The 22559-nt window shown below is 40.3% G+C and overlaps 1 protein-coding gene across 1 annotated transcript in view; it reads right to left on the minus strand.

Moving 5' to 3' along the window:
- Positions 1-22559, minus strand: part of zmym2 (zinc finger, MYM-type 2) — a 41895-nt gene that overhangs the window by 16545 nt on the left and 2791 nt on the right. The window contains exons 2-17 of the mRNA XM_033986515.2: positions 19395-19490; positions 15709-15901; positions 13182-13381; positions 12022-12154; positions 11258-11379; positions 9322-9470; positions 8459-8621; positions 6280-6492; positions 5968-6118; positions 5126-5250; positions 3982-4104; positions 3337-3487; positions 2855-3027; positions 2428-2593; positions 729-757; positions 210-345 (exon numbers count right to left, since the gene is read on the minus strand). Coding sequence (XP_033842406.1) covers positions 210-345; positions 729-757; positions 2428-2593; positions 2855-3027; positions 3337-3487; positions 3982-4104; positions 5126-5250; positions 5968-6118; positions 6280-6492; positions 8459-8621; positions 9322-9470; positions 11258-11379; positions 12022-12154; positions 13182-13381; positions 15709-15901; positions 19395-19475 — 2308 coding nt within the window. The 5' untranslated portion in view covers positions 19476-19490. The remainder of the gene's footprint in view (positions 1-209; positions 346-728; positions 758-2427; positions 2594-2854; positions 3028-3336; positions 3488-3981; positions 4105-5125; positions 5251-5967; positions 6119-6279; positions 6493-8458; positions 8622-9321; positions 9471-11257; positions 11380-12021; positions 12155-13181; positions 13382-15708; positions 15902-19394; positions 19491-22559) is intronic.

Below are 22559 nucleotides of genomic sequence, written 5' to 3' on the forward strand. Positions count from 1 at the left end.
GAAGAGCAGAGGGGGAGCAGAGGGGGAGCAGCGGAGGGGCAGCGGAGGGGCAGCGGAGGGGCAGCGGAGGGGCAGCGGAGGGGCAGAGGATGAGTACAGGGGAAGAGGAGACATGGAGGAGCAGAGGCTGAGCAAAGGTAATGGAGAGGATGAGCAAAGGAAGAGCAGAGGATGAGCAGGGGGGCAGAGAAGGAGGAGTAGATCAGTACCTGTCTGCAGGGGCTTGCTCTGCATGTGGGGCTTACAGTACGTGGCCTTGGTCAGAGTCAAAGGTTTGCAAAGCACTGCCTTGTTCTTCACATCTCGAAGCAGTCCTCCAAAGCCCATGCTGCCCGTATTCACCAGCTAACGGGGAGAAACAACATGTACTAGAGTAGGTCTGCTTTACTTAGGTTATGTTGTTTGTCTAGTACTTCATAATGGATCCGGGAAGCAAAGAACAGGGGCTGAGAATAGGGCACAAGTGTTACAACCATAACTTGAAACGTCTGGCACAATCTCTTGAGAACTACTTGAACTTAGTGAATTTTTTGCAAATTTCTGAAGAGCAAAATTGATAATACAATTACAAGATTAATTGTTGAAATTAGTCAACTACTTCACTTACACCCTTTTAAAACATAAAGCCATTGAAACCCTTTAGATTCTCAGCCTTCAACCTGCCTAGTCCAAACTAATGCTCGCCATCAGTAGTTTTATAAAACAAGTGTGAAAAATAATGTACATACCCCAAGTTTGGCACTGTGCACGTCTAAACCTGCAGGAGAGAGAGAGAGAGACAACTGAGTGAGACCCGCGCTGGAGATTGTGTGCTGGGAGAGCCCAGATTGCACTGGACCAGCCACAGGTTAAACACTGGGACTCAACACGCTGCTCCTTCGCTACCAGATATGCTCATATGCACAGTCACCACCACTAGCCAGGGGATGATTCTTAGAGATTAGATTCTGATGTTTCAAATCGTTTCGTGTTGCATTAAATTCTCACATGTCTCTCCATGCGCGCTGTGTTTCCATTTTGTCACAGGCAGGAAAAGCTGGGAAAAAAGCTCCTTTCACAGATGCACAAAGTAAACAGCTATGTAGAGGGTTACTGCTGCTATATTCTTATAAACACTCTGAAAACACTTTTTTACTTTATGCATGTTAATCAAATGTGCTTGTAAGTCATTAGCTACTGCATTCTTTTTTTCAAACACCATCGCCGACATTTTATTTAGTAAACAATCCGTTTAGACATTGTTACTTCTCTCTTTTTGCCATTAAACATGTTGTAAGGAGAGCAAGTGTGTCTGTTTTTAGTTTTTCTTATCAGAGGGAACAAGGGAGGAGAGCCTACTGAGGCTGCTGCTGGGGACAAGGCAGAGATGTGGTAATACACTGACAGACTTTTGGACAAAAACATTTTAAAAATAAATAAATAAATGTGAAAAACATATTTGATTATGTTTATGTTTAATAGCCTATGGGGGGGGGGGCGCTCTCCAAGTGGCGGAGCAGTTTTGAAGGGTTCATTGCCTTATTACAGAGGTCTTGGTCTGTGGGAATCACCTGTCGCGATAAATCCATAGTTCAAGTAGAACTCCTGGTATTGTCTGTTAAAAGCTTTCTTTTACTTGGAAGTTGGCTCTTTTTCTGTCTCTTCACTGGGCCTTTTCCCCTTTGAAAAGAAACTTTCCAAAGACGTCTGTTTTTTACTCATTTTGCTAATTTGTGGGTTAAGTTGTCGGCGCTCAAGTGACGGAAATGTAACCGAGAGAATCCGGTCATTTTGCAAAATAAAAGATTTTTCAAAATAAACGATTGTTCACACTCAGATAATAAATACAACAGAAATAACTATTTCTTGGACGGCCGGTGGCCCGGTACCAATTGGTCCACGGCCCGGTGGTTGGGGACCACTACTATAGACTACCGTATTTTCTCCAAGGACCATATTCAATTTCCAAATATGGTCCCTGGTTGCTGATTAGCCACTGTAACTGTTAGCCTTGATAAGCTTCACCAAACATCATGGGTGACATCACACTCCCTTAGTCAGCTTTAATTATACATTGTATGGGCCTGATTTAAACTCTACCTCATACTTTTAGAGAAATTCCATTTCTGTGCTGTATCTAGGGCTTTCACCTCCAGCTTAGTCTTTGTTATCTTGGCCTACTCCATCAGAAACATAATATTCCCTACAACAGACTGGACAGTATTAGATGGACAACACTATCATAATGTCTTAAGGGTTCATGTTTCCAGGTGCTGGGTCCTGTACTGATGGTAAATTAACTTCTGCGTTACAACTCCAGCGTCATGCCTCTTCTCTACAACTCTCGGACTACTACAATTTATTTTACAACACATACAGAGTGGTGACTATTAATATAATTGCCTATCCAAACATTAGAAAAGCAGGAGCAGTGGGAATGAGTGGCACCTGCACTAGAGTTCTCTGGGCCCTTCTGAGTCTCCATGATGGGCTCGTTCTGCTGGAGGTAGAACCGGAGCAGACACTGCTGGTCACAGAATTGCTTCACCTCCGAGCGCCACATGACAGTCTCTGTGAGTGCCCCCTGCACCTTACAGCAGTCACAGCGGGCCGCCTGTGGACACAACACACAAGTCAGAACAACACCATGGGCTCTGTTGTCACCACTGAAGTCACAGAGCACAGCCTGTAAACACAACACAAAGTCAGGACTGCAGCACCATGGGCTCAGCTCAAACACCCCTTATTGTAAACACAACACATTGTTACAGAAAAGTCATTACACATTTATATAAAAATAAACAGAGTAGCAGGGAGCAGAAAAGGCGCAGTGTGGAGGTAGAAGACTGCAGACCACTGGAGCACTGGAGCGCACCTTGTTGTACCACTCCTGGAAGTTGTGCGCACATGTGTCACTACAGAAGTCCCGCGTCATGCCGCCCAATGTCTGTGTCACTCCTCTCTTACACATCTGGCTGCAATGGTTACAGCTGACACACTTCAGCCCCAGTCGCCTGATGAAGTCTTGCTTGTAGAGCAGCTTACAGCCTGACACAAACACACACATGTCAATGACAGTTACGGTGAGAGAGCAGGTATAATAAAGCAGACCCCTCATCAGCTGGTGTACAGGCAAATACAAATACATACACGTTTGCATGAACAGATATACTGAACAATTGTAAATCATAATAAAAAACAGAAAAAAAATCAGGTAGCAAATGTGGAAAGGTTTTGAAAAACTCTCACAGGCGCCACAAGTTTATGTATTTGGATGCAATCTGGAGCCGTGTAGTTCTTCAGAAAGTACAGTGTCTAGTTGGCAAGGTGCTGAAGGCTGCCTTGACAGGGCCGTACCTTCACTACAGAAAGGCCTTTTGATTCCAGAGAATTTGACTGTCTCATGCAGAGTCCTCTCCTCTTGACAGAATTCACAGAACGTCACAATGCAGTGAAGCTTCTTGTAGTCATCGCAGCACGTTCTACTGCAGAACTGGTAAACTTTGTCCTGAGAACAGTAACACAGGGTTAGCGTCACTTCACTGAGCACAGCCATACCGCCACCTCCAATTGGTTTATAATGCATAATAATGACCAAGCCCAGGGTTCTAAAAGCTGAGGATAGACATCTGATCTGCTGTTATGATTTAAAAATAAATATGACCTAAAATGTATATTCAATATTCAAAATGACCCAAAATACTGTCCAGAGCTCATCAAATTGTTCTGGATTCTGAGAAATGTACATCAGCATCAGAATGAAAAAAACATCTCAGAAGATCACTAAAGTCTAAATCTGCCATGAGACATTTGTATTAATAGTATGTTATTAAATATATTTAAACATGTCTACATGTTTTATGGCTTAAACATGTAGAGCCATAACATAAAACAAGATTCATTTAAGAGGTCATTGTAGATAATTATTGCAATTTCTTACAAGTATGTAGTTTCCAAATCTCTTAAAAATGCAGTGAGGTTCAGAATGATACATGGGCTCACCTCCCACTCTAGCACCTCTGGCTTCAGGCTGAAGGATCCACGACAGTAGTTACATTTGAGCTGTACAGCACTGTCTGCAGAGGGCGCTGTTTGTCCATTAGTGCTGCTTTGGAGAGTAGTATTCTGTAAATAGTAAAGAGGACATAGTCAAGTCACTGCATTTAGTATTTATGATTCTGACGTTTATGATTCTAATGTTTGTCATATTTACATCCTGTTTTTGTTTCATTGCAAATGTGAATTAAAGACCTTTAAAAGGTCTGAATCTGCTACACTATAGTTATCCAGTGGGCCAACAGCCTTTTTGATGCAGTTGACAGATCTTCACCAAGGGACTACCTCGTTGTCTACAGACATGATCTACATCTATCAGGGAATAAAATCAATGTGCCTTGCACGTTTTTTGGTAATTGGTAACTTTTTGAGGCAAAGACTTTAGAAAGCTATCGCAATACATTACATATCCTCTGCTATCATGCCGGCTCAAACACCACCCACCTGTTCAACTTTTGCCGTGCTTTCAATCATGACCGAAGATGTGCTCTGTGGGGCACGGTACAAAGCTGGGTAGTTGGAGCAGCACAAGTACATTTTACATTTATCATGGCCTTTTAAGGCTCGTATCTATCATGTATTTATTATAAAATAACTACACTGTATCCATCTTTCACAGCAACTTTACAAACATAATCACCAATACCAAAAGCATCCACAAAAGAAGGAAACCAACAGAATAATTAGTTGGTGTGGATGTCTGTTGTAATATCGTAATTTCAGGAAATCTTTAACTAACTCTAAATATACAGCCACGTGGTGGTGGTGGTGTTGTGTTGACTCAAAAGGTTACGGTTTTGTTGTCTGCAAATGTTCACCATCTTCTCACACGTGCATTATTCTCATATGAAGCCAATCTCCAGACACTGTTTCTTTGTGTTGTGAGTGAACAGCCACGTGCTGCTGCGTGCTGATTGGTTTGCACTGAAAATCTCTGGCATACCATTAGTTCATGGCCATGGAGTTTGTGAGAAAAATTAGATAAAGGTGTAACGCTCAGACCACCGCCAGTGTACATTCTGGGCCCCATTGACATGTGTACGGTGATGACAGTAGATGATGTTTGTGGAGGTCAGTAGAGTAAACAAACCTGAAACTTGGTGACACACTGAGAGCTACAGAAGCTGAGGACGGTCCCCTCGGGCAGTGTGGCCTGGTACTGTGGTAAGGCGTTCCTTTTACAGAAGTGACACATAGGCTCTCTGGCATCAGAGTCTAGAGGCATCAACACATAGTAAGGCCCTGCAGCAAACTCGCCCACAAACAATAACACACTCTGAGGCTTTTACTGTGAGAATGGCGCAGCTACGAAAATTTAAGTCCAAAAGAGCCATATGTTTTTTACAAGGAACGAGAAAGTGACTAAAAAATAATTTAAGAGAAGTAAGTCGACTGTTTGTATGTTGTTTTTAGGAGGTCTGGAGGTTTTGAGGAAATTATATGTAATTTGCTGCATTCTAGTGCATTTTATGTGTGTTACTCTACAAAATCATTATTCTTTACAATTTTATGCATGGGATTTGTTCAGATGAATAATAAAAAAATTAAATAAATAAACAGAATTCTCTTTGATATGCTCAAACACTGTCAAATACAAAATTAAGTAAACCCAATTTCAAAACTTTTTTTTCTCTCAATCAAAGTGCAAAGATCAGCACTGGAGGCTTTAAAGAGCTGCATATGGCTCTTTAGAGACTGGTTGCAGAACCCTGCGCTAGCCCAAATCTTTTCTCTTTCCCATTTCAGTCTTTTGGCTAACCAAAACCTGACACAGATCAACTGAAACACAGGAAAAAGACTACGAATCAGAGGGCATGCTTCATGTGCCATAGTGTAAAAAAAAAAAAAAAAAACATTGGGAAGAGAAGGGGCACTGTGATGGTAGGAGAGGGGAACAATGATATTCTGGCTGTGGTCGGAGCACAAACTCACTTTGCAGGGAGGTTGGGGAAGTCTTGCCCTTGTTCATGCAGGTGATGGAGCAGTAGGAGCCCATTGTTCCATTGGCTACAATACTGTGCAGGACCTCCCCGGTCTTGATGAGGGTTTTACATGTGACACAGCTCGCCAGTTTATTATGAGCCTGGAAAAGGAAGATGGACGGGTTAGCAAAAACATTTAAGAGTCAATTATTTCATCTTTAATGAAATGTGTTTAAAATGCTCGTAGGGAATAGTTATTTGATTAATCTCTAAGGCGATGTGAAATGGAATGCTATGAGGTGTATTTGGGGAAGAGGCACACCTGTTTGAAATCTCTGATACAGTTGTGGCAGCAGAAGCGTTTTTGTTGCCCATCCACCAGGAGAAAGTGGTTGGCAGAGGTCCGACTGGGTAGGTAGTCCCCACACTGCTCACAGCAGTTCATGATAAGGCCGTTGGCACGGCGATACACGTTAAAGCAGGTGTCACTACAGATTCTGTGGGTCACAGTCTTAAAGCTGACCTCATGGCGGATCTGAGAAAGTAAATGTACAGTAAGAACAGCTATCTGACATTAGACATACACTACCAGTCAAAAGGTTGTACACACCATCTCATTTAGTTTTCTTTAGGTTCAATACTCTCTACATTTTATATGCATACTAAAGATGCCAAATATATGAAGCAAGGTGTTTAGAATTATGTAGCAAAGAAAAAAAAAAACTAAATATAGAATTACAATATAAAATGTAAAAAAAAAATAACATAGGCACCCTCTGCTTTGGTGACAGTGCTGCAAAGTCTTGGCCTTCTCTCAATGAGCTTCTTGGTAAAGTCCCCTAAAATGTGTTTTCATTTCACACCTGTTCCTTGTCTGGGTCAAGAAATGCCACAGTACAACGTAGTGATCCAAGCAAAGGATGGCCATTTTTTAAAATCCCAAATCTAAGATAAGTTTTGAGTTTAGTTTAATACATTCCATATGTGTCATAGTTTTGATGCTTTCAGTAAAAATCTACAATGTAAATAATCATGAAAACAGAATCATAAAAGAAAAAGTATGTCCAAACTTCTAACTGGTAGTCTAAATATACAGTTGAAATCATAAGTTTATATACAAAATATAAAAAGACATGTGCTTTTTTCCCCCACAGACATGAAATCAGATATAACTTTTCCTGTTTTAGGTCAATTAGGATTTATTTCTATTTGCTAAACACCCGCATAATGAGTGAAGGATTTTTAGACATTTTTTCATTACTTTCTTCAAAGTCAGAGGTCTACATATATTTCATTAGTATTTGGTACCATTGTATTTAAACTTGGGTCAAACTTTTGGATATCCTTCCACAAGCCACAAGCAATGACTGGCAGGAATTTTTGCCCATTCATCCTGACAGAACTGATGTAACTGAACCAAGGGTGTAGACTGCCCATGCCTTTTCAGGTCTGCTCATAAGTTTCCAGTAGCACAAAGATCAGGGTTTTGTGATGGCCACTCCAAAAGACTGACATCATTATCTTTAAGCCACTTTTTTAACCAGTTTGGCAGTAGGTTTTAAGTCAATGTCCATTTGGAAGACCCATTTGTATCCAAGCTTTAACTTCCAGGCTGATGACTCTTGAGATGTTGCTTCAATATTTCCACATAATGTTCTTTCCTCACGATGCCATCTATTTTCTGAAGCGCACCAGTCCATCCTGCAGCAAAACAAGCCAACAACATGATGCTGCCACCCCTGTATTTTACAGTTGGAATGGTCGTCTCAGGCTTGCAAGTGTCTCCCATTTTTCTGCAAACGCAATGATGCTCATTAGGGCCAAACAGTTAAATTTTTGTTTTTCGTCAGACCACAGGGCATATCTTCAAAAATTAAAGTCTTTGACCCTGTGTGCATTTGTTTTTTTATGTTTCTTTTGGAGTAATGGTTTCTTCCTGGCTTTTCAGCCCATGTCGATACAGGACTCATTAAACTGTGGATAATGACACACTCTTACCAGCTTCAGCCAGCATCTCCACAATGCTTATTGGTTTTGTTCTGGGGTTGATATGCACATTTCGCACCAAAGCACGTTCATCTCTGGGACACAGAACCCATCTACTTCCAGAGCGGTATAATAGCTGGACATTCCCATGGTGTCTATACTTGCACAAGTCTGGTTGATTCTTGAGTGCAATTTCAAGATGTCTGATGTTTACAATTATACGCAAGTCCTCAGTTCTTTTGCTGATATCTTGGATGATTTCTTTTGACTTTCCAAGAATGTTACACAAAGAAGCAGTGCGTTTTAGGTGTGCCTTCAAATACACCCACTCTAATTAACTTAAATGTTGTCTATAAACCTATCAGAAGCTTCCAAAACTTCCATCATCATTATTCTGGCATTTGGCAAATAGAAACAATAACTGCCTGACCGATCTAACTGACCTAAAACAGTTTAGTCTGATTTCATGTCAGTGAGAAAAAAAGTGTATGTGTCTATGTGAGAAAAGAACAAACCTCAGTGAGTTTGCCGCAGACTGTGCACTTGGTCTTGACTCCAGATTTGGGCGGGTTTTGCTTGTTCTCGTAGGCACCGAGACATCCCGTGCTGCAGAACTCCTGAAAAGACTCACTGGAGTCCACCTGGGCCACAATAGTTCCCTTCATGTTGGTGATGTCCCTGAGAGAGAAACAGGCTATTTCTATATGGAAAATCACTATAATATAGTAGCACTTTGGTACCAAAACAGTGTCCTCCTTCAGTTCCTATGCTGGTTATTGTAGCTGATGTCATCAACATTTTGTGAGAGTGTGATGCTACCTGGGCACTACCATGTCAGAAGCTGTATTAGACTTAGATCTGAGTTTTATTTCAGCACAATCTGACCGTAAAGAGCTGATTTAGTTGGAACTACAACAGGTGAGCTGATTTCTGCTGTTAAACAAATCTCTCACACATGAAATTACAGTCACAAGCTAGCTAGCATTAGCCAACAGTTTTCTCTCACCTTTTTTGTTGAAAATCAAACTCCTAAACAGGACAACAAACACTTGTATTAATTACAGGCTCCTGAAAATGTGCTGTTTAAATCCACTTTGTGGTATTTGTTTTTTTATTGAGGTTTCAGGCCATCTTGAAACTTTTTTGACAGTGTCTGCTAATGAACATCCCCAGCTAATGTCACAAGTATTGACATTTTAGTCCAAGAGGATTTCTTCATAGTGTTCCAGTCTCCCCAATATCTCCGAACCTGATTATATAAGCAGTGATGTTTTTGTAAAGAAAGAAAACACTGCTGTTATAATATTTAACACGTCCCTTTAAAGACACATTATGTGGTATTATGGAGGTGGTTTGGTTCTTCCTGCTGTGCACTCACTTCTTACACATGGTGCAGCTCTTCTTGGGCGCTGGCTTGTGGGAAAAGGCTGAGAGGCAAGTGGTGGAGCAGAACAGGTGAGTGGAGCCTTTACGTTGGTAGGCTGTCTGCCCTTTCTTTAGAGGTTTCTTACAGTTGGCACAAGTTACCTGAAACGGCACACACAGATTCAGGCTTTCCCTCAGCATGTGGCCCATCATTACAGCAGAACTTTTCACCTTATTAAACATCTTTGTAAGTCCCTGTAAAGGTCAAATATGTTTTTCATCGTCTTTGAAGAAGCCATCGTGTAACCCCTGCTACCTTGGGTTACCCTTAACTGATCAGTGCTCTTCCCTAATTTGTTCAGCCCCAATTGGTTGAATAATAAATAACCGGTACAGTTCTGTACCTGGCTGTTCCTGCGCCTCTCCTACTCCACTCATACGGTGTCTGTGCAACTGGCGTTTGGACTGGTCAGCTACTACTCGGCTTTAAGCCTTATTTACACATTCTAGCTTACTTACAACTCAATGGCAAGTTTTGTCCAAACTATCTTTACTATATACTGTTACGATGTACTAAATTCAAAGCTAGTGCCGAGTTTAGAGCGTATTAGCTTGTGGTTCATTTCCGTGGATTGAAGCTCCACTAATAATGCAAGTACTTTTGTGTTTGCTTATAAATGTATAAATCAAGTAATGAATGAAACGTCTCAACCTAATTTATTATGTTCACTTTCATTCGGCAGCGCTGTTAAGCTGTGCTTTTTGTTTATGTATTTGAGATTAATTGTCAGTAAAGGCCCATTGTTACACTAATGGCTCACTGCTGACAGTATTATCGGCTTGTAATCTGTAGCGTTCTTTTGTAAATGTTTTGATTCCTGAAATGATGTTGTGCAACAGTAATTGGATTAAGAATGTTTAATGATTAAATGTTACTGATAACTATGAGCTGACCCCTGTTTTAACCTTGTCAGGTTTTTTGATGGGACTGAACTGTGATCCCACTACTGATGGCGAGCTGGCAGGACTAACCAATTTTGTTTTTGTCCTGCAGTCTGTGGATTCTGGACATGCATGATTACGAATTGTAACCTGAATTTTGAACCGAACTAAATCCTAAAAAAAAGGAATGAACTGAACTCTCACACAAAGTCAAACTATTTGATAAGGGACTGCCTTATTTTTGTTATTCAGTTTTATTTAATTAAATAATATCTCACCTACATTATTTTGGGACTTTTGCCAAATATATTTCACTGTACTTGTGTTTGTTTTGTCATTCATGTGCAAACTTCAGGAGCAGCCCAGTTCTTCTGTGTACAGTCTTGATGCGCTGATTGCAATAAACAATAGCTCAACCAACTAAAAATCGTGGTTACAAACGTCTCCAGTGTGGAAAACCAGCAGACCCAACACAAAGACAATCTTGGGAAACTCTGGCTCTATGTTTTTTATTTAGTTATATGATTTAGATTGTGATTATATGGCCTTATTTCAATAAAAAAAGATAAAAGAAAAAAAAGTGAGTCTGACTCCATTCCCTGATAGTGTGTTCTTAAGGAAGCTCTATGGCTGAAAGTTACTTAATTCTGCTTTAACACCAAATGTCTTTTACATAGAACATAACTTGCACTGCTCTTGAGCTGTTACTTAAGCACCAAGTTACAAGGAGGAATTACAAGCTCCTATTTTACCTGTGTAACAAAGAAATTTAAATTTAAAAATATACCATGAGCACAACGTATAACCTGTGTATAATGACTCATAATGACTTTTTGGGACCCTGTCCGTCACAGTGACACATTGGAATTAACTCCAGTAAAGCCTGTGGTATGACGACATAATGGCGAGCTCTTTACATGGCTGTCAGGCAAAGGATTGCCTCCTGATTTGAAGTGTTTTGGGAGGACATTTCTCTAAGCTCAGTGTGTGCTGTGTGGTGTGAAGACCTTGACCGTGCGGGTGGGCCCTGCAGGACTGGAGGTGGGCTGGCTCTGGGGCTTGGCTGAAGGATCCACTCCAGGTTGCTTGTCACTCTGCTGTACAGAGGCGGACTGGGACAGCCACATGTCTGTGCACATACAAGATTATTACAGTTTTTTCTTCTTTTTTTCATAGAAATGTATGTTGAAGTTAAAAATCTGCTCATTTGTCTAGTCTTTTACATTACATCAGCACTTTCAATCAGGCAAGTAATTCATGGTTATTTGGCTTGAACGACCAACTCTTACTGAAAATTAGTAGTAGGTTTAGTCTATGGTCTTTTAAAAGTCGCTTTTGTAGAAGACAAAAGACTACACACTAAACATATTCTAACCATTGTTACATCAGCCCAACTGTTCTTCAGTTAGTCACATTTACTTTTTTTTGGTCAAAAATCAAACCCCTTAAACGGGACAGTGAAGGCTTGCATTTATCACAGGCTCCTGAAAATGTGCCGTTTAAATTCCATCATTTCAAACAAAGTGGTTAGAGAAAGCATGGATTCTGTTGCCGTGGCAGTTGCAGCAGCCATCTTGTGATTGTAGGAGCAGCTCGAAAGCTTTTTAAAACTTTAACTTTGAAAAATAAATTTATTTAATTTTTTCTTTTGAATGTCAATCAACCATACAGAAAACACATTTTTGGACTTGTAATGTGGGTGTTAAATAAAACAATATTTTTTCTTTTGTCTCTGAATAAAAAAGTAAATAGAATTGAGCATTGGACTGACCTGTTCTGTTCGGGCCTGAGTCTCCATTGTGCACTGGTTCTCCCTGGGGACCCAACCGTGCACTACAAGAGTCCAAGTCCAGACTGAAGGCATTACTGATATATAGGCCATTTTCCTCGCTGTGGTCCACCTCCTGCACAGATGCACACAGCAGCTTCATTTCACTGTCACAAAGGTAACACTTGGAGCCTTATGTGAAGATAGTGCTAGTGTACAAGCCGAAGTATTCTCCATGACCCCTCTCTCCCAGCACAGGACTGGTTCCCTCCCCTCAGGTAGAAAGGCCCTCTCGTAGAAAGGCCCTCTCCTCAGCACAGGACCTCCCCTCAGGTACAAGACCCCTCTTACCCCACACAGAACTGTTCCCTGCCCTAAGGTAGAAGACCCTCTCCCTCAGCACAGGACTGTTCCCTCCCCTCAGGTAGAAGACTCCTCTCCCTCAGCACAGGACTATTCCCTCCTCACCAACACAGGACAGGTTCCTTGCCTCGGGTAGAAGAGCCCTGTCTCCAGCACAGGACCTCCCCTCAGGTATAAGACACTTCTCACCCAGCACAGAACTGGTCCCTCCTCTCAAGCAGAAGACCCCTCACCCCCAGCACAGGACTGTTCCCAACCTTAAGGTGGAACACCCCTATCTCCCAGCACAGTACTGTTTCCTCCCCTCAGGTAGAAGACCCCTCTTCGATAATACAGGTCCCTCCCCTCAGGTACAAGACCCCTCTCCCCTAACACATGACAGGCCCCTCCCCTCAGGTACAAGACCCTTCTCCCCTAACAGACACGACAGGCCCATCTTCTCAGGTATAAAACCCCTCTACCCTAACACACGACAGGTCGCTCCCCTCAGGTACAAGACCCTTCTCCCCCAACACACAACTGGTCCCTCCCCTAAAGTAGAAGACCACCCTCCCCTCAGGTAGAAGAGCCTTGTCCCCAACATAGGACCTCCCCCTCAGGTAGAAGACTATTTTCTCCTAACACAGGACTGGTCCCTTCCCTCAGGTAGAAGACCCCTCTCACCCAGCACAGGACTGGTCCCTCCCGTCAAGTAGAAGACCCCTTGCCCCCAGCACAGGACAGATCCCTCCCCTCAGGCGGAACAGCCCTCTCTTCCAGCACAGGACTGTGCTGTAATGTGAGATTTTGGGAGCACTCACCACAGCTTGGTCAGAGGTTCCATCCTGCAGAGATGTCACAGAGGTGATTCTCAGAGCCATGTCATGTTCCTCCTGGCTCTCGGCTTGGGATGGACTGCTTCCTCCTTTCACACCCCTGGAGCCCAGAGTGGTCACACTGGCTATCCTTATCTCTGAGTCCGGCTCAGTGAGGGCAGCAGGTGAGGCACCACAGGAAGGCGCTGCAGTATAATAGCAGTGAGATACATCTCAGGACAGTAAGTTGTGTCTTTCCACATACGTTCCACCACATTTCAAAGCATTTCAGGACACGTGGGCAGCTATTAAAATAACAACCCACCAAAAGTGACAGTCTGAAGTTCTTTCTTATAATTTCTTTGCTTTTTTGTCATGATTTAAATTAGGGACTATGTAACTTTTCTGATCAGGTTCATCACCTGCTTGGCTCCATGGAGAGGGTATTGCTTTGCTATTTCTATAGCAATGCACATTTTTGATTCAATTTTCGTTTTTGTAAGAAGCAAAATCAATGGTATCAATGAAACCAGGCAGAGTTATTACATTTATATTACAGGTGGCAGACCCTCCATTAGAAAAGTTACACAATGGACCTTAATGCCTCATTTTAACCAACTCCGCCATCAGACGTGCATTTGCCTTGTGGTCCTTTCATGCATTCCTATTTACAATGAGTAGATGCGTCTCTGCTCCTCTAACCTCTCCTCTATTCACTGTTATGTGAAAATCCACAGAGACATTATGCTTTCTCCCCTCCACATTCAATAAGTGCCCCACCGTCACATCTTAAAGTAAAAGTAGAAAGAGGTGGTGTGCGCTTGCTTTTGCAGGATTTACTTTATGTAATAAGTCCTGAGCATGACCACGAGAGTCACGCTCAACACTGAGCTCCACCAACAAATAAAGTTTTGGCCAGTCAAGTTGGCCGGTATACACGTCTATCTCTATATTTGGTCTACCAGAAACAAGCAGAAAGGTTCGGTCTTGTTACAATTAAATCCCAATGAAAACGCCTCGTGTTTATCTTATGTGTGCCTATAAATAGCTGGTACAAAATCATGAATACTATTGCAGCATCCATCAAAAGTAGACTGCTGCCGTATTTTTTGCTGCAGAGCCGTAGACAGATTGGAGACGTGACATAGTGGTGTAAATCAATAAGTTCAGAAATGGAAAAGTTACAAGTGTGGTTTAAAAGAAACAAGTTAACATTAAATTTACACAAAACAACTATAATGTTTTTTGGAAATAGGAAGATAGATAATGAAATAAAGGTGTCAGTGGAAGGAACTATTTTAGAGAGAGAAATTTTTGGGGGTAATAATAGATGATAAATTAAACTGGAAGGAACACATTAAATATATTAAAACAAAAGTAGCTAGAAGTATAGCAGTATTATCACGAGCGCGGGAAGTATTAGAGTTAAAATCTATCCAACAATTATACTTTTCTTTGATATTACCGTATTTGACTTATTGTGTAGAGGTGTGGGGGAACAATTACAAAACAAATATACAACCCTTAGTTATTCTTCAAAAACGAGCAGTTAGAATTGTGCACAAAGTGGGATTTAGGGAGCACACAAATGATTTATTTTTACAGTCTAGATTACTAAAATTTGAGGACTTGGCGGAATACCAAACCATGCTTATTATGTTCAAAGCAAGAAATTATCAATTGCCAAACATCCAAAACATTCAAAACTTATTTAGTGAGCGAGAAGGGAATTATAATCTTAGAGGAATGGCAAAATTTAGACACGTTAAAGTGCACACTACAAGGAAGAGCTTTTGTGTCTCAGTCTGTGGGGTCAGATTATGGAATGGGCTGAGTGAAGATTTAAGGCAATGTTCAAATATTAGGCAATTTAAAAAACTGTATAAATGTCATATTCTGTCCAGATATACCAAAAGAAAATCCTAATTAATGGTAGCAGTGGTTATATGTATACTTTTTTGTTGATAGAATGGTTCAGTGATGATGTACAGGAAAGATTATGGTGATTGTTGTGATAATAACATGAACAAGGAGAATAAGAATAACAAGAATAATGAATATAGAAGTAGAAGTAGAAGTAGAAGTAGAAGAAGAAGAAGAAGAAGAAGAAATTTTTGTTCAAAGTTTGAATCAGAAGAACGGGGTGGGATTAAATAAGTGTACACTTCTTCCCACATCCCTTTTGAGAATGTTCAATGTTTTTTGTGGAAGATAATTTATTTTATTTTATGGACTGTAATGACATGTACTACATGATTTATGAACATACTCAATTAAAATTCAAATTCAAAATTCAAATCGTCTCATTTAATTTTAACACGTTCTAATTGTTACTGCAGACCTGTTCCTGAACCACAGACCTGACAGAGTTTATGTAAATGAGGCATTAATAAAACAAGGGTTTCCACAATTCACTATAATCCGTAGTCCCTAATGTGTATGGCCCAGTTTTGTGGCCAGAGGGGTGAGTATGAGGAATGGACAGCTGATGACTGAAACGTATGATACTGCAGTAGTTTGAAACAAAACTGACTTTTCCTGGCTGAAGGGGATTTATGCTGCGACTCCTCTTCATCGTCGATAACTATGGGCTCTGCTGGTGCAGGGCCCAAGGCAGACACAGGGGGGCTAGGGGCCTCACATGGTAGATTCACAGGAGGCTCTGCGCTGGGCCTGTCCTGGGTCTCTTCCTCCACCAGAACCACATCATCATCATCATTCTCCTCCTAAACACACACAGAACAATTTTCAACACAAATCACAGAGTACTCTACTAAACATCACATTTTAAGTTAATATTGCAATGATTACCGTAAATTTCAGATTATAAGACGCGACTTTTTTTCCACGCTTTGGACCCTGCGGCCTATACAGCAGTGCGGCTTATTTATAGAATTTTACTGGATAACGGCCCCTGGGGGGCGCTCTCTAGCTGTAAACGTAAAAGTGAGACAGACGTGGGGAAAGATTCTGCTCTGAAGAATTCACTAGTTTTGATTTTGAACGATCATTTTGCGCATCATGAAATGGATATGATGCCGTTTTTAAGATAAAGAAGGAAATAGAGCAGGCGTCGGCAACCTGTAACACGTGAGAGCCATTTGGACCCACTTTCCACGTAAAATAACATCTAAAATGACGATAACAATGTGTATAATAATAATAATGTAACGGAATAATGTAGGTTTTATTTTCACGGACAAGCCTTCTACACGTGGCAGATAAATATGGCAAAAACAACTTAAGTGCATAAAAAAATACAACTCACCAAACCGCTGCATCAGAGGGAGCCCTGCGCTGATTATGTGATTATGTCTACTCTGCTCCGCAGTTTCTTTCCAAAAAAAATGGCGTATTATCCAAAGGCGTATCGTTTAATCCCAGGTGCTTATTCTCCATGTGCCAAAGCAGTTTTGAAGGTTTCATTCCCTCATTTGCTTTTCTTGCATATTACGCAGAGCGGACTGCGCGAGAGTCACCTGTAGCGACAAACCCAGATTTTAAGTAGGTATTGTCTGTTAAATTTATCTTTCTTTTTCTTGGAGATCGTAGTCTCCTCTTCTGGCTCCTCAGTTGTCCTTTTCCCCTTTGTTAAAAGCTCTCCAAAGACTTTTGTTTTGGCTCATTTTCACTCGCTTGTGGCTCTACTTTTGGGCGACATGTCTGATGTGTTATACGTGATACGTCATCGCGGAGACAAGAGCAGATAATATACTTGCTACTACATCAAATAGATTTCTGTGGCGATTTCCAGCAGGATTTTCATGATACATCTAGGGATGACCTTATTAGTGTGTCATTAGGGACGGGCGAAAGTTGCTCCTGACCCCTGTGCGCACAGTGTCTGAAAATCAGGGCTCTTTACGCAGGACTGTGTCTGTGTCAGTGTCTGTGTCTGTGAGATGTGAGACGTGAGCGGTGTTAGTTTTTAATATTATTCCGCGAGTGTGACGCTTATTTTGAGCAACGAAAAATAAGAAAATATAATTTTATTTTAAGATCATAATAATCTTCCAATTTAAACTACAATAAAAAGAGCTAACACAAATAAAATACACTTCAATTAAACACTTAAAATGTATTTTCCCAAGCCACGCAGAGCCGCAGTATAAGGCTGAAAGAGGGGCATGCGGCTTCGGTGCAGCGGGTTGCCGACCCCTGAAATAGAGCCACTGCACGTGAGCTTGGCATCAATGAATCCAACTTGGTCAATGTAAAAAGACGACAAAAGTTTTCACAGGAAATAAAAGCAGATTTTCCATGTTGGTGCAGCTTTATTTTCTAAACCTGCAGGTGTGTTCATCCCGTGCTGATGTCGTGTTGGTGCCAATTTTCAGGCAGGTTTTAAAAAAAAGCGTGTCCGTGCACCGTCTTTCTGTGTAAATATCTCATGTTACGATATGAAAACCTGCGGCTTATATTCAGGTGCGGCTTATGTATGTACAAAATTGATTTTCTTTTCAAATTTAGCTGGTGCGGCTAATATTGAGGTGCGCTCTGTAGTCCGAAATTTACGATAATAAAAAATAAATTATGTTCAAATGGGATTCTTTAATTAGTTTAGCAGTTCATATTTCAGTCTTCGTTTAGATACAAATTCTCTTGGATGCGTTTAAAGAGGGATATTACACTTCTATGGGGTATTAAGTGTTAACACATAATGTAAATCGCACTTTTTTCATAGTTTGGCCGGGGGTGCGATTTATCATCAAATGCGATTTATATGTGAAATTATTAAAATATATAATTTCACATCTTCATTATTGTCACACTAACAACTCCGCGAGGGAACTCTAGGGCTTATGTACCAGTATGGCAGCAAAGCGGAAGTAGCTCTTCATCTACTTCCAGAGCAGGGTATTGTTTTTGGAGTTGTTCAGAAGAATTCAATAGATTCAGTGATTTGGAGTGAGATCGAGCGTAAACATGTTAGCTTGTTTTTATGCTTTAGTTATCCAATTAACTGTTGATACCTTACGTAAACATACCACTGTTCAGTTCAGTTCTTTGTCTATGCTTCATGTAGTTGAATCAATATGTGTTATGTAACGGTTGATTATACATGTTGCAGTTCACTTGTTTGACCACTAGATGGCGATGGTATGTTCGGAATATCTGTAAGAAAATTTACTTGACTTGTTTTCTTTTATACATTTCATATTTAATTTCCCCTTATTTATTTCTCCTTCATTTATAAGACCATAAAGGTGATATTTTTTTCATTTGGAACAATACTGTAATACTGTAGTTTTTCATAAGTCTAGTTTAAGGTCAGGAAAACTACTACCTGTTTTCTGGTTCAGCCTTTTACGGTCATGCAAAGTCTGACCTGACAGAGCCCTATTTAAGAAACAATTGAAAAGTAAAACAAAGGTTTTGGTTCACCAGTTTGTTTACTAGCAGGCCAAAGTGGTATGCATTTCTTCCGTGTGTTCATATGAAATTGTGTGTACAGTATATGTAATATGAGCCAGAGCTTATGTTATATTTTATGTGTTTGCTAGTTCTACGGTGTGAACTATGATGAAGAAGAAAGACCGCAGTCAACATCAGTGAAAAGAACTCTCATTTCTCTCATGTTTGTGGACAAGTCGGCATATGTTACGTTAGCGTAGCATATCTGATTAACTGTTAACATCTTACATAAACATACGAGACACGTATTCAGTTTGCTGTCTATGCTTTATGTAGCTGAATAAATATAAATGTGTCAAGTTAGTGTGCTGCACTGCTATTCAGCCTGTTGTCCTCTATTTTAATGTTATTATTATAACATGCCTTTAAAGATAAAATGTCTGTTCTTGGTCTCAAATAAGTAAAATAAAATAAATTTCCCCAAAAAATGCGACTCATACATATTTTTTCGCTGGTGCGACTTATACTCCGGAGCGAAGTATCCTCTGGAAAATACGGTATTCATGAAAAATGGCCGTGTGGGAGCATGGGTGACGTAGGCCTGTGGGTTGAGCTTTGGATAGTAACGTATTGCTAACCGTAAGGAGGGTTCGAATTTTGATTACGGAACATTATAACATGATAGTAAACTCCAAAAAATCTATGTTGCATAATACCCCCTCTTTAGGCACACTGCAGTCAAAGTACTTTAAAATATACTGTGCGTACTACATTTGTCAGGACAAAAGTCAATAAGATTTTCCAAAATTGATGGAAACATTTAGACATTTAGCATTTAGTGTCTTGTGTAGAGGATACTGATACCATGGGAGACTCCTCTTTGGTGTCGGTGGCGGGGGAGAAGGCATCCTCTTTGGCAGCACTCGGGTCCAGCTCCCCATCCATCACTACGGCAACCACCTGCCAAGAGAAAGAGGCATGCTGTGATTGGCTGAGGTCAGGTGACAGGTGTGCGGGTAGATCATGTGTCTCCCCAGGCACAAAATCCAAGAGCAAATTAGCTTTTCTGTCCATAAACTAAACATACAGGTTTTACATGAAGGACAGAAAAAAATTCAAGAGTCAAAAATGTGACCTTTTTTCAACTGAAATCTCTCTTTTTTTTTGAAGTGGGTACTTCACATCATTTTTTTTACTTGATGTGTCGTTTTATTTTTTCTTGTTTTAAAAGGAAATAAGATGGCTTTTCACAACAGAGTTCATGAACAAGCCCTTTATATTCCTCAACATACAAAGGCATTTGTCTAAGTCAGAAAAAATTTAGTGCTGATTTTAGGGCAAAATATGAAATTTGTCTAACATAACATTCTCACACAACACACAGTGCATAGGCAGGATGGGCAGCTGCTTCTGACGTCTATTAAACATTTTATCTGTTGAGGCCTGTAAAGAGAGTCTACCAGGGGTGTCAAACACATTTTCACCGAGGGCCACATCAGCGAAACGGCTGCCCTCAAAGGGCCAGATGTAAAATAAATCTAAAAAATAAAAATAAACTACTTTTTTAACTTGTTAATTAACTGTTTATGTATTTTTTACTTATTAAAGTTACAAATATTAAATATGTATTTGGCTAGATGTTAAAATATGGCTGTGTAAAATGACATTTTAAGACGATTATACCTTTTAATTTACCCTGTCAAGGGCCACATTTGGCCCACGGGCCTTGAGTTTGACACATGTGGTCTAAACCCAGAGCACATGGCTACTCTGCCAAAACTATTCTCACAGCCAAATGAAAACATTCTATCCTATTTGCAGCAACAAGATTAATCTAAACTCATCAAATTGTAAACGCTACAATTAGACTTCTTTAATTATTGTTATAAATACATGTTTGTGTTATTGTGCCTTATTTCACAGGTCTCATGTAGGGCCATGATATGCCAACTACTGACTTGAAGAGGAAACTAAAGTCGCCTGCTTCTTTTGAAACTTAATTTAATTGAAAATAAAGGCCCAGTATTACGCAAAATTGACTCTTGTGAGTTTTAAAACATGTTATGTTGTTACCTCATCAAAAACACACTTGGAGTTGTTTCATTCACATATGAGTAACCCTTTATTATTAGTGTGTCTACATCTCCAAAGCCCAAAATACTCTGTTTCACCATGTGATGTCATTAAGAGGTACTTTTCAATTTAACATCCACACTTTTGTTCAGTAGTGATTGGCAATTCCAGGGGTTGAAATTATCCAAATAATTCTAGTGAAGGTGTGTGGAGTTTAAAAACTCTTCCTGTATCCCATGATATCACAAGGTGGAACAGAGTGTTTTTCATTTGAGAAAATACCTCAGCCTAAATATGCAGGGTTTGCGTGTTAAACATGTGTGAATGAAACAAAACAAAACTCCGGGTATGTTTTTAATGAGGAAACATATCATCAGAAAATAGCATACTATGAGCCCTTTAAATGCAGCTGCTTGTCACTCATTCAGAGCATTGCTGATGCTGACCAATAGGAGGAGAGAATGAATCACAAGATGCTGATTTTAGCGTCTAGCGCATATATTTTTTGCAACATATTTAGATTTTTTGTACAATTTATATTTTTTGCCCTTTGTTATAATGTTGTAATGTGTGAGCTACTGTGTCCAAGCAATTTCCCTTGTGAATCAATCAATATTCTAAAGCCTGAGTTTTAAACATGCAACAAAAAGCGCACACCACAGACATGAGGAGAATCGGGTGAGATTTGAAATCGTAGAGTACAAAGACTGCAGTGGGATATGGCAGCGAAGAGACAGCGCACTACAAGCCATAAGTTGTGAGCTATCCAAACTATAGTGCTCCTCGTGTCAGCCAATTCCTATTTACAGTAAAACCAACTAGCTCTAAAATGTTCCAAATGTCACAGCATTGCACCTCTACTTTAGATACAAGTCAAAACTGTGTTATTATTAATATTTGTAAAATGTGGTGCAATAGTTCATATAAATGTTTTTTAATACACAGAAGGCTGATGATAAATTACGCAGGAAGTAGAGTCACCATTGCTAATCTGCAGCAGCTTCACCCTGATCCTCATTGCGTGGATGTAGACACACGTAAGGCTCTACTCTCTGCTTTTTACTTTTAAAGAACGCTTCAAACTGGATTAATAGGGTTTGTGGACTGGGTGTCATTATTTATGGAGTACACATTCTAATGGAGAATATGGAGACAATGCTGCACAAAAACTTCACAAGAGGTTAGTAATAAAGATGCCTAATTGTTCTCGCCATTTCTTGAGTTTGTTCTTATGCCACTGTGTCATTCTGTCTGCCACTGATACAGTTTTTTTTGTCTGTTACCGTAGCGCTGATGCATTGTGTTTATGATATGACAGAGCAGTTCAGAGTTGCACTGAACACGAGAAGGGCAGCAGATTAAAAAATCAGATATGAGGATCCAAAGTCAAGTTATGCCTCCCTGAAGTTGGGGAGAAGCAAATCGGGGACCTAAATTGGGCAAAATTGTCCTGTGGTGCACTTTAGTCTTGAATGGCCATGCCACCTTGAGACAGGCTGATCTCAGATGAGAGCCCACAGGGAAGAGCAGGTAGGGATGGGCTGTATGGCAAAAAACATTTATCAGGATTCTTTTACACAGGTGATTAGCTGTGGACTCTACAATTAAAAAAAATATCAATGACAAATAGAAATGAATGAATCTCGATCTTCATTAGCACAGTTCAAATACCAGGAGCAGTAGATAGACCGCAGTGAATACATTTTTAGTGGCCGGGGAAACCAGTAAACCCAAAGGAATCCAGAACAGAATTGGGGATAACATGCAAACTCCATAGAAATGTCTTCCTAATCAAAGACCTTATTGGAGTCAATTGTCCCAACCATCAAATGAATAGAAAAGTTGAATTCCATTTATTAAGCCATTACAGGATTTACTGACAAACAGTAGACCTGTGCTAACAAATTTTGAATTACTATCTATTACTTAAGAAAATGTAGACGATAAACAATAATA

This window comes from Periophthalmus magnuspinnatus, chromosome 21 (genome assembly GCF_009829125.3).
Source record: "Periophthalmus magnuspinnatus isolate fPerMag1 chromosome 21, fPerMag1.2.pri, whole genome shotgun sequence".
In the NCBI taxonomy this organism is placed as follows: domain Eukaryota; kingdom Metazoa; phylum Chordata; class Actinopteri; order Gobiiformes; family Gobiidae; genus Periophthalmus; species Periophthalmus magnuspinnatus.